Source organism: Ilyonectria robusta (genome assembly GCF_021365365.1).
Source record: "Ilyonectria robusta strain PMI_751 chromosome Unknown BGZ61scaffold_125, whole genome shotgun sequence".
In the NCBI taxonomy this organism is placed as follows: Eukaryota; Fungi; Ascomycota; class Sordariomycetes; order Hypocreales; family Nectriaceae; genus Ilyonectria; species Ilyonectria robusta.
Genome location: NW_025764559.1, coordinates 14,628 through 26,584, shown reverse-complemented (window position 1 = coordinate 26,584; position 11,957 = coordinate 14,628). Strand labels below are relative to the sequence as shown.

The 11,957-nt window shown below is 51.0% G+C and overlaps 3 protein-coding genes across 3 annotated transcripts; 1 reads left to right on the top strand and 2 right to left on the bottom strand.

Annotated features, from left to right (window-relative positions):
• Nucleotides 1-944: 944 nt before the first annotated feature.
• Nucleotides 945-1,350, top strand: BGZ61DRAFT_50963 (uncharacterized protein). Its single transcript, XM_046252017.1, has one exon. It carries the CDS (start codon nucleotides 1,074-1,076, stop codon nucleotides 1,293-1,295), a length of 222 nt encoding a protein of 73 aa, XP_046093113.1. The 5' UTR covers nucleotides 945-1,073; the 3' UTR covers nucleotides 1,296-1,350.
• Nucleotides 1,351-1,884: 534 nt separating this feature from the next.
• On the bottom strand, nucleotides 1,885-3,303 carry BGZ61DRAFT_307211 (ankyrin repeat-containing domain protein; the record flags this gene model as incomplete). Its single annotated transcript, XM_046238754.1, has 2 exons — nucleotides 1,885-2,188; nucleotides 3,113-3,303. Coding segments are annotated over 2 exons (495 nt in total), but the record flags the coding sequence as incomplete, so codon positions are not given.
• A 2,935-nt stretch (nucleotides 3,304-6,238) lies between these two features.
• Nucleotides 6,239-7,457, bottom strand: BGZ61DRAFT_50972 (uncharacterized protein). Its single transcript, XM_046252019.1, has 5 exons — nucleotides 7,201-7,457; nucleotides 6,813-7,104; nucleotides 6,679-6,745; nucleotides 6,360-6,581; nucleotides 6,239-6,245 (listed from the first exon to the last, which is right to left on the bottom strand). The coding sequence occupies exons 1-4, from the start codon at nucleotides 7,296-7,298 to the stop codon at nucleotides 6,487-6,489; spliced, it is 552 nt and encodes a 183-aa protein (XP_046093111.1). The 5' UTR covers nucleotides 7,299-7,457; the 3' UTR covers nucleotides 6,239-6,245; nucleotides 6,360-6,486.
• Between the last annotated feature and the right edge of the window lie 4,500 nt (nucleotides 7,458-11,957).

The following is an 11,957-nucleotide window of genomic DNA, read 5'->3' as shown; positions in this document are numbered from 1 at the left end:
TATATACAAGCTATATTCTTTAGCCTCTTGATATATCAGTCTTTAGGCTAATTAAGGCTGTATATTAAGCTGTATTAACTCTAGCTAATCCCCTTATTAATACCAGCCCAATAAGAAAAGAGACCTTCCTAAAGTGCTATTTTGAGGCTAGAAATACCGCCCTAACGGAAGCTAATATAAAGGCTGGATAGAAAGGGTTAGGATTATAGCTAATAGACTGAAATAAGGTATTGGGTAGTCGGTTTGTTATTAATAACCCCAATTAGACTATTACAGTCTAATTAGCTAATCCCTCGCCTCCAAGACTGAATCAGAGGTCGGAAAATAACCTATTTACAACCCCTAGTCATTTAAGGGATGTACAGTTATTGGTGCGGTTATAAGGTCGACCTAGCTATAATAGCCCAACTACAAGATGGCTATTTCGAACTGTGGGTAAGAGTCTAGATACTCTAGGGATAAAAGTATTAAAGCTAGAGGAGGAAAATAGAGCTCTAAAGTAGCAATTAAGCTAATTGAAGAAGAGAAAAAGAGCAGCAGTTAAAAGAGACCCAAATAAGGTTTTTATCTCTATTTAAAATATTAGAGCAATAAGAAGCCGGATAGAACCTTCTAAGTCAGAATATTCAGAATAAGTAGCTTTTTCTATAGTCTTATTAGTTTATTTTTTAGATATTTAGAATCTTCAGTCTTTTCTTTATTTAAAAAGTCTTTAAATTAACCAATTGGCATACTTAGTTGTTGTTTTATTTGTATTTAAAGTTGAAAGGTAGGCCTACTGATTTTGTAAGTGGGGGTAGTCGGAAGGTGGGTTGGTCGGTTACTAGGGCAGTTGACTTAAGACACAGAGTCGACGACGAGGTCAACAACTTGCAATACAAATACAGCGACAACAATGAAAGAAAAGCGGTTAATGAGTTAATGGGATGGGTTAGAAGGCTCTGGTATGTGATTTGAGCTTGTTTAAATAATTTTATTTGTTTTTGGTTCTCACGGACTGTTGGGACTTTCCCGTTTGCTTGGAGGGCTTGTTGGTGTGTTGGACTGCATTCCATCATACTCGCCACGCGACCATGGGAAGGGCAAAGCAGACCTTGATTACTACAGGAGACGTAATCCAGAGCTTTCTCAACACTCCAAGCACGCCCGCCGATCAGGCTGTGGACAAAGCAACCCCAGGACGTCCTAAACAGCGACGCGTCGAACTGGCCTTCGCCACATGGCGCACCTATCCTCGCATCCCGTGGTTCAAAACCATCAGGCCCATTTTCTGGACGTTTTCACTTGTGCTGTAATTATGTTTCCCCTAGCTTCCCCGCCAATAGCAATTAGCAAAACCTCCAGCTGCTCCTTGCCTTAATTACCACAACCCATAAAGTTCAAACTCGTGATCTGGAGCGTGAATTAGGGTGACATGTGTCCAGCATTTCTGGCACAGATCAAAGTCGTCACAAGCAGCGGCCCCGCTCTTGCATTTATACCGGGCCCCGTAAATCTTCTATGCAAATTTTTGTTTCGTCAGTTGGGGGATGCCTTTCAGTTGAAAGCGGCGCAGAGGGGTAAACTTACACAATGGCAGCAGTCACAGGACGAGTAAGAAAACTCCTTTGGATCCTTGGGTAGGTCCTCGGCAACGTCTTGGCTGTCGTTGCAGGCGTCTTTGACCTTCTGTGGCATGTCCCCTCCCCAGCCGTACTCGACAGCTATGTGGTATGGCAGCCACCCTTTAGGGCTGTCGGCGGCCTTGTCAGGCGCGGCGTTTCTTGCGAGAAGAGTTTCGACTAGCTGAGCATCTCGGGATCGGCAAGCCCAGTGGAGCGGGGTCCAGCCGTCCATGTCAGGCTTATCAATGATTTGACTAGAATCTGCCCTTGACATGGAGCTGAGCAATTTCAAAACTAGGTCGGTTTTACCTAGTCCACAAGCCATATGTAGCGCATTGCGGCCTTGATAGTCCTCCGAGGTATGTTTTGACGATAGAGAGGAGAGCTCTAGCACGGCTTCCCAGTTCCCCTGCATCGCGGCCAGATGCAGGGGAAGCCGCCCCATCATGTCAGGCTGGTCCTTCAAGTCGTCCTGCAGGTTCACAAGGGCCGCTACCACGTCTTGGTTTCCAGAACGGGCTGCTGCATGCAAAGCGGTTCCCCAGTAGCCCAGCAGTCGTGAGCGAGTAGTAGTAGCGGGACCTCTGGAGCCATCTACAACTTCCTCCGTTTCCTGTTCGACGCGGGTGTCCAATTTTGCCCCCAGCGCGATGAGCATGTTCAATTTTGCCAGCGCATCTCGACGAGACCCGGCCGCGGCTTGCAGGGCGGTGCCGTGACCACCCTTGGTATCGTTTACGTCGACATGGCCGCCCACGTCTCCGTAAATCTGCTGTAGCGTCTCGGCCGTACCGATGGCGGCGGCATTCTCGACGAGCTTTCCAAAGGCAAGTCCGGACTTACTGCTCATGGTAGCATCAAAGACATCGCGGGGCCAGGCTTGCCTGACGACGGCAAACATGTATGGACTCCCCTCTTGCACCACCAGTCTCAGGATCTCAGTTGGCGTCATGTAATCAGGAACGGGGCCGACCTTAATATTCTTCCGCAGCCCTTCTATGTGCTCCAGCAGCACCTTGAGCACGGCTGGGGAGGACATGGAAAGAGTGAATTCGAGGAGGTTACTGTAATGGTTCCAGTAGCGTGGCAACTGCATCGAGGCACCACACGCAAGAAGCAACCTTGTCGGGTCTGGATGCTCGTAGTAGATAGCCTCTGAGAGAATGGATCGCCCCCGTCTTGTGGGGACTTCGGGTGACGCACCGGCGTCGAGGAGCAGCCTCATCGACTCGATTCCGGACAGACCGGCCGCGAAGCCTAGAGCAGTCGTGCCAAGCCGCGCGTCGTCGAGGCCGGGCTGCCGCAGCAGCAAGAACTGGATAATGCGGGGCTGGTTGTGCATTGCGGCGAGCTGGAGAGGGGTATAACCGTCCTCATCCTTGGTCTGGATATATTCGGCCCGGCCCGAAGGATCCATCCTGGCAGCCGACTTGAGGATGAGGTCCATGGCGCCAAGAAGGTCTTTCTGCACGGCTAGCGTGAACTCGGCCCGGAGATCCTCAGGCGACAGGCGTGGAAGCAGCTGCTCGACGATGTGGAAATAGCCTCCCATCGCAGCCGCGGTTACGGGCGTCGCCGATGCTGCGTCGCGGGCTGTGAGGCTGTACTCCACGCCCTGGGCCTGGAGCAGGAACTCAACGACGTCCCAGTGCCCGTAGTAACAGGCGTAATGCATCGCCGTTCGCTGTTTGTCGTCCATTTCGACATGGTCCCGGGAACAATGTAGTTGCTCCACAAGGTCAAGAGCACCCGCTCTTGCTGCCAAGAGCAACGATGTGCGGCCCTTCGCATCCGTGCTTCTGGATGGGTCTCGCAGGTAACCCAGCAGGTTCTGAAAGGTTTTGAGCTGCAAACCTCGGGTTTCCACCATGGTAAGAAGAGCTTCACCCATGATTTTGTTTGCGTTTCCGATCAGCCGGTTCAGGGGGTCGGTATTCTCCGCAGCACCGTGGCCAGAGTCACCATCATTATTAGCATCATCGTCATCAAAGTCGTGCGCTCTGGCAGTGCTAGCCTCCCCTAGAGAGTTCCTCGGCAATAGCTCGTGGAATGCATCGACGGTTTCCCGCATAAACCTGTCGAGCACAAGTATGGTGGCTTTGTCGTCGCCGCTCCGCGAAACCAACACCGCAGCGGAATTCTTCTTCTCCTGCTCGCCCTTTTCGGCAAGCGGCGATGGTGAGATCTTGCAGTTGTGATCGTTAAAAAGACTTCTCAGGGTGCTCGAAAATCCGAATTGGCTGGCGATCTGCACCGCCGACATGTTCGTCCTATCTCGACCATCTCCAGAAGCTGTTTTCATGACCACAGCGGTAAGGGCTTTCGTGATCTTGTAGAGACCTCGTGCGGATGCGACTAAGAGTAGATCGAGCCGAGAGGGTGGTGCAATTGCGTCTGAGATCTTGATATTGCCCTCGCGGTGTTCTTGACCTATGGCTTCAACAAGAGATCTATGCCCTTGATGACAGGCGATGTGCAGGGCGTTCCAGGGATAGGAAGTTTCAAGCTCCAGGGGATGCAACTCGTGGTGGCCCGCCAGTATGCGCTCCGCAACTTCGCCATCTCCGTATTCGCAAGCCACCTGCAAAGCGGTCCCGATTCTCGAGGGAGATCTTTCTTCACCCTGGTGCCCCCACCCATATTGTGGCGCCATAGCGAGCAACGTGGCGACCGCAGTGGCATTCCCAATAGCGGTGGCAGTAAGGAGGATGTCAACAAAGTGTTCGAGGACGAACGCGGACAGGCGACAGGATGTCACCAAGTGCTCGTATACATGGTTTTCCGCGCCTGCGAGAATTCTCTGCAATAGGAGGCTGCTCGACTGACCGCTTTCCGTTGAAGTTGTCTTGGTAAGAGTCTCGACCATCCCGGCAAATGTATCCTCTGGAAGATATTGGCCCGCGATCTCAAACAGGATCCAATCTTGGCTATCCTCCACGCTGAGGGGCAGGACGGCCATGCGGTAAGCTATGTAACAAGCGTCGGACGAGTTAATGCCGAAGGCCTTCTGAATGGCATCCGGCTGGAACTTGACCCGGACGTCCTCGGCCACATTAGCAGACCAAGTCGAGGATGAGAGATGCCGAATCCAAGCAATCGAGTCGAAGCCGGGCTGCGTTTTGGTTATTGCATGAGGACTCTGCCCGGCACGGATCTGATGTTCAATCCAATATTCAACGGCGTATTGTGAAAGCCCTGGAAGCTGCTGTTCTTGTTGTTGTCCCTCTGTACTTGCAGGCGTATTGGCAGTCTGAAAGCGAGGGGCTATCAGGGACAAACAAGCCTGCGAGAGATAGAGGTCGGGGGTGAGACCATCATCGCCGAAATGTCTCCTCCATTCGCTTTTCAGATGCGAGGAGAGTTCGGGCGCCGTCCAGATTACGTGCTGCTCAGTGATGCGGGCTTGTCCCGGCAAATAAAGCTCCAGGGCGAGAAGCAGCGCCGCTTCCGTGGGGTGCGGGCGTGTTGGCGGTGAGTCTCCTCCCTCTCCACAACTAGCTATCGCTATGGCTTCCTTTATCTCGGTATCCGAGAGCGGCCGGAGAGCAAAGACAGTCCAAGCCAAAGCACGCAATACACAGGCTACGCTCGCATCGATGCACCTGGACAGCCTCTCAATCGACGACTGGGTTGCCTCGTAAGGATCCGCGGTGGATTCCGAAATCTGTCCCTCAGGCTTGTGTTCTACCGAGCTACTAGGACTGTTGCCATCTTGGGGGGAGAGGTCAACGCAAGGTGCTTCCTGTAGCGTGCTAAGCGCAGTTGAGTCCAACTCGATCTTGGGAGGTGTGACGGCCAAGAGATCAAACTGGATCTCCGATTCCTCCATGAGACTCAAGATTTCGCCAATGACGTTCCCGTATGTGGACGCGCCGGCATCAAGGTAAATCAAGCATTGGGTTGGTCCACGTCTGGGGGCCAGGAAAAGTGTTCTCAGACATCGCGCCAGCACTCTGTGCTTCCACCGTTCGTCCACCCCGAGCAAGGCATCTCTTAGGTTCGGGTAGAGATGGCGGGCCCAAAGGCTGATGCTTGGCCGCTGTTCCAGGAACTGCAGGCAGAGGGATGCAAAGGCCTGATAAGTCGTATGAAAGCCGACTTCCCCCCGGGGCCCTAGGCGGAGTAGGATACGTTCCATCGGTTCACTTTCGTCTTCCGCGACCTGGCTTGCGAACGCATCACAGAACTCGTCAAAGTTTATGTCGTGGCCGAGCACCATACGGAGAGCCCGCTGTTTCCCCCCACTCAAACCTCGCCACGCCGCGACGGCTTGATTCGCAAGGAACCGGCAGTTGCTGTCTTCGACGGATTTTCCTTCATCGCGTCGTTGTCGATGTTTGCCCAATGAAGGTGAGGCGGCTATTTTTCCTCCAGCGCCAAGTGTCAACGCCTCCACCAGGATTCGGTATGGGCGGCAGTGGCCTTTGCATGAGCGCCCAGTCAGCGTCCAACTTCGGAAGTGACGGCGGTAGTCCAGAATGAGACTTGGGGAATCTAACATATGACAGCGTCGAGGATTTTCCCACGCATATACTCCCGTTCCTCATAACTCAAGGGAATGGCAAGTTGGAAATGACTGCGCTCCACCTGGAGTCTCACTTCTCCCCTGATCCCCAACAAAGCGGACGATGAATGGGTGATCTAAAAACGCCCCCCGGAAAAGAAGGGGGGAAACATGGTTAGCAAGTGTCATTTTGTTATTCTCCCCGGGTCCCGCTCAGCGATGTCACGCACTGATTCTTTCGAGGTACTTACCAGAGCACAAAGTGGTGATCCCGTCTGCTTCTGGCAAACGTTTAACACCCGGAACCTAGCGGCGGCTGCCAGGTTCCCAAATGTATCGCTTAACCGCTTCTGGTAGGCCGTCATGCGCTCGAAGAAGTCAGGAACCCACTCCTGAAGCAGTCCTCTGAAACAGTAATGGAGGATGCGAAGGGTGTTGCCAGCCCAAGATGAGTGGGGCGTTCCGTAAAAGACCTGGATAGATATCGGATGCTGCAGTCAGTACACGCTCAACACACACTCCACATGGATGTAGTTAAGGTAGGTTGGGTAGGTAGGTAGGTAAAGTTACACACAACTAAACTGCTCGCTTCGAGGACTGGCCGATATTGCTCGTCGAGAGACGCCCTCGTCAAGGCCTTGGACGATTTCAAACAATTAGCGCATTTCCCTCTGACGCCAGAGAAGTAGGACGCTATTTGTTACCTCCTTGACGATTGTGCCGCCGAGGTCGTAGGCAAAAAACATAATGGAAAGGGAGGAGTCATCTACGTCCTTTCCCGCCAAGGTGGTGGCTGGGGCAACTCGGGTTCTGAGAAGCTCGAGAAGATTAGTGGCAACGAGCGAGATCGTCTCTTCCGTTGCAGATGCGCCCGCTACCTCAGAGGGCGAGTAACTAAAACGCAGTGTCTCGGACTCGCCCACGAACGCCGGCAGTAAAACGGAGTGTCCCAAGTCTGGGTACGTGGTTCCATCAATGCCGTGGATCAGGACCGCGCTGTCGTTTGATCACGTGTTAACGCCCGCTGCCCACAAGAGTTTAAAAGACGATGGGCCAGTGGAGCCAAAGTGATGCTAATAGACCAAAACCTACTGGGCTTTCAGAGACCAAGAAGTCTGTGGGGAAGGAACACCTGGGAGACAGAACACCGGTGGCTCCTGCCACATGGGCGGAGGCGTTCCGAAGTCCATATCCTCGGCGTTGGATTGCGAAGCCTGGCGCGGGGAAACGACTTGGGGGCGCAGAGGCTAGGTTGGCAGCAGCGGGTGTCTAATGGAAAAGTCTTGGAGAGGTACGGAGCTATTATACTGTCAGACGGCGTGAAATTTTTCACTAAATCTAAATCTGAACCTGAACTTTTACTTATCATCTAAGGTTTAAACTTTAAAACTTTATTTTATATTTTAATATCTTTTATATAACTTATAAAGCTAATATTATTTTTTACTAAATTTATTTTCATATTTTTATATTTTTAAAATAATAATTAAATTATAAATATAACTATTTTTAATTTATTTATTATAATTTTATAATTTAAAATTTAATTAAAATAAAAAATAATACTATAATTAAACTATTATTTTAAAAATATAAAAACATAAAATAAATATAATTAATATAACTAATTAATAATATTAATAATATTAATAAAAAAATTTATAAGTAATCGCGAACACGCTGCTGTGGTCGGTGCCCCAACTTGCAGTCTGGCTTCCTTATTACCCCGTACCTCGGACAGTGATCCGCAACAGTGACCCACAAAGACCAAGCCCTGTCAGGTTGCAATACCGACGGAACCGTCTCCCCTGCCGGACCTAGTATCCTTTGCTCGCAAGAAGCACGACTTGAACAATGCCGAGATGATCATTTGGTCGTTTGATCATTTGATCCGCTTGGGCCTCTTTCAGACTCAATGCAGCCGATTAAGCACATTCGATCACCTCAGCTCAACTAAGGCAACATAGGGTTCGGACGGCAAAGTGTACAGCTGATTTGGTGTCGCTGCAGGTTGTAAATCAGGCAGCAGCGGTCCAAGGCCTTTCCGGGGATATTGATTGAGAAAATGCCGCAATTCCTTGACTTCAGCCGTCCTGGCTGCATCCGGTGAACCAATTGGGGACAACACATGGCATATTTTCTCTTTTCGCGAGAATAGAGACAACAAAGGTAATCCAATCGGCTTTACGCGACCGTCGCGGGACGGGCCGGTCGTAGCAATAGTATCTAGTGAGCCGCTGCCGAAGTGTGCTATGCATGCTGTCGACGACCCACTGCTCGCCTCATCTGACACCTGACATGCCGTGATCCCGCAATGCTGCTGAGGTGGCAGGCCTCCAGCAAGAATCTACCTAACTGAAACTGACATGCATCTTCTTCTCGGCAATCACATCTTTATCTCTCCTACGCGAGGAAGCGAGTTGCCAAGCTAGACGCATATTTCCAAGGCATCGGGTTTGCTTAGCTATTAATTGTAAGTTTCTCGAAATAATCATCGGATACCTGATACTCCCGTAGACCCTTTAGTAAATAATCAGCTGCATGCATTTTGAGGTATTACTAGCTACATAAAGCAAGCCTACCAGCTTTGGGTGATCTGGCCTGCCAATACGATGATAGCTCGGTGGCTGGGGTCAGCTGGTTAATCATGTAAATTCTTCAACCCAAACTTCTTGGTTGTGGCCTGTCAGACAAGCTAATCCGTGGGGATTTTTGCATGGGGCTGAAGACCGAATTTCCATCACCGCCAACGCAATAGGTGGGCGGTCTTCTTTGCGGACCCAATGTCCCGTTAGGATGCACGTCGTGAACAACATAAAGAGGGTCGTTTGATCACTAACCACCGCTCGGGCCTCCCTCAAACGTACCATAATTGACTACGTGCCTCTGCAACCTTCCAGCAAGCCGCCTCAGCTCGACCAAGGCAACGTGCAGTTCGGACGGCAAAGTATATGGCTATTTTGGTGTTGCTGCAGGTTTGAGTATTAGGCAGCAATGGGTTAATGTATTTGCGGCTACGTTGGTTGAGAAAATACTGCATCTTGCCGGTTTATCCGTGTTGGCTGCAGCCGGTAGACAAGCAACTTATGGGTCCTCGTATTGTGTGAGGCAAGACAAGAAGCTCGGTTACAACTAACACCTGCAATGCAACAAGTTTTCTGCTTTAAGAGCGAATAGATAACGCAGATCATCTAGTTCTAAGCGATCTTCGCGGGGCGGGCCGATCTGCCCTACCTGCGACTTGGGTGCTGACAAGCGTGTATGGGGCAAGCGACGCACTTTCAGCTACCCACCGTCAGTTACCCACTGCTGCGTGTCACTGTACAACTGAGACAAGATACTATGCCCATTGCCTCCCCATCCGGTCGCATTTTCTACTGAGTCGTCAGTTTCCCCTCACTGTTACAAGGCCTTTGCGTCTCACCCCTCTCACACCGGAAAGTGACCTGTCAAGCCGAATAATCGGCTTCGACATTTGTCTGTTGATACAAAGCGCCACCAAAGGTCTGATACCCATGTGCCCCCACCACGACATGATCAGCTTGCCTGCAACCAGGTCTGACGTCACGACGTGTGCTCATATCTGCCCTGCTTGCAAGACTCGACCCCTACGCCGGGGTTTTGGTGGCTGCAGCCGGTCAAACAAGCCGTTTTTGGTGTCTTCGATATCGAGGGTCTCCATCAAAACCAAAATCGGCAATAGATCGACGCCGTTTTCTCTTTCCCCCGGAGAGAAGATAATGTAGATCACCCCATCAGGGTCAATCGTACTAACTGTTTCCTCCATATAAACCTGACCCTAACCCACACCTGCTACTGTAAAAACAGCCCTACAATATCCTAACGTCCGGCCCGTTATCCAGACGAGATGTATGTCCGTGACGAAGATATCCCGGCCGAGCAAGAGTTAGTGGTCCGGTGAAGGCGGTGGCATGGGCAGACAAGACCCAGAACCAGCTGTAGATGCTTGTCAGCTTGCAGATCGAGTTCCTTGGTGCAGGTCTTGAAATGACGACACACAGCGGCCAAGCCACCCGAAATTATGTTACCCGACCCTACTTGGGGGGCCTCAAAATCGGCCGATCCCCGTCAGCGTTTTATTGAGGCCCCCCAAGTCTACGTGGTTGTGGCCTAGAGGGCTTCGAATAGCCAGAGGGGTAGTTGGACGGAGTGACCAGAACGAGCAACTCCATAACAACCTAATGCTAATGAATCCGCGGAATCTAGTTTTGCCTGCCCACCATACCCCACATCAACCCCAGCCCGGCCCGGGCCGGCCCGGGCCTCCACCTCCTGTTGCTTTACTTCCGGACGAGCAAGTTCCTAGTTCCTTGACTTTGTTATTAAAAGCCCCCGTCTGGTTTACTAACCCAAAGCAGGCTATGCCTCATGGCACAACCTACACCATAATTCATTATAGTATAGTTAATGCAGATTCGGAATTAATACCCTCATCTCATCTAGAGTCGTCCTTATAACAGACTGACAAATACAGGCGAGCAACCCGAAAGCCAAGAAGGCGTTTATCCAGCTCGGTGAGTCACTTAGCGGGGCGAGAGGGGAATTGTAGCAGGGTAGAGAGGGGACCGGACGGGGAATCATTGGCTGTAGTATCTTGCCTCAGTCGTAAGGTGACACGGAAGGTTGCAGTAGTGGGTAGCTGAAAGTGTGTCGCTTGCCCCGCGGACCCATCAAATCGTAGTAGGGCAGACCCCGCTCCGCGCAGATCACTTAGAGCTGACTAGATGATCTGCGTTATCTATCGCCCTCAGAGGAAAAACCTTGCTGTCACCGAGCTTCCTGTCTTACCTCACACGATTGCGACTAGACTGGGCATAGTGTCCGTGGCTATTTTCTCAATTGTGGGGTAGTGTGGACCAATAGGTCATTGAAATTGTATCCCTTAGCGACCCTAGTCAGACTTGAATCGACTTCTTAGGGTTAGTTAGATAGGCTTGGACCGGGCCGACCCCTGAGAGCTGATTGGATGATCTGCGTTATCTCTTTCCGCGGGGAAAGAGATTTTTTGTTATTGCTTATATTGCAGGTATTGGTTATAATAGGAGCTTGCTGTCCTGTCTTTGGCCATTGTTGCCTGACGTGCAGCCTGCACCAATACCGAGACGGCAATGTACTTTATCATCCAAGTCATACATTACCTTAGTCAACACCCTATAGATGTCGAGCTGACGGGGCTTCCTCGAAAGTAGACCCATGAGTTGCTTGTCTACCGGCAGCAGCCAAGGCGGATAAAACCGGCAGGATGCGGTGTTTTCTCGGCTAACGTGCCGGAAATGCATCGGCCCATTGCTGCCTGATGCCCAAACCTGCAGCATCACCAAAACAGTCATGCACTTTGCCATCCGAACTGCACGCTGCCTCGGTCAAGCTGAGGTAGCTTAGTGGGGGACAAGGGGTAGGATGTTAGAATTATCTATATGGAGGACAAAAATAGACTTAGGATGTGCTGGAAAGATAACTCAAGATATCGTTCAATCACATCCGTTTATGCGCCTTAGGCGGATTATATGTGACGCGCTTGCAGCTCGGTTGCCCCCAAGTGCGACAAACACAGAATGAAGCATGGGTTAGAAGAGCGACGCACAGCACGTAGCCATATCGCAGAAGCAAGCATACTAGAATGTTAGACACCATACTATTGGTCATAGTGGCGTGCTCACATTCCTTATTCTACAGCGCTTCCTTGCGAAGATATTGAAGGAGACACGAAGACGGGGGGTGAAGTGCCGATTCCATCGTGAAAAAATGCGGCGGCAGCCGGTTATTTGCTCGCGGAACTGCCGGGATCGGACTGAAAATGTGCTGCAGCCACAATCCAAATGAGTCGA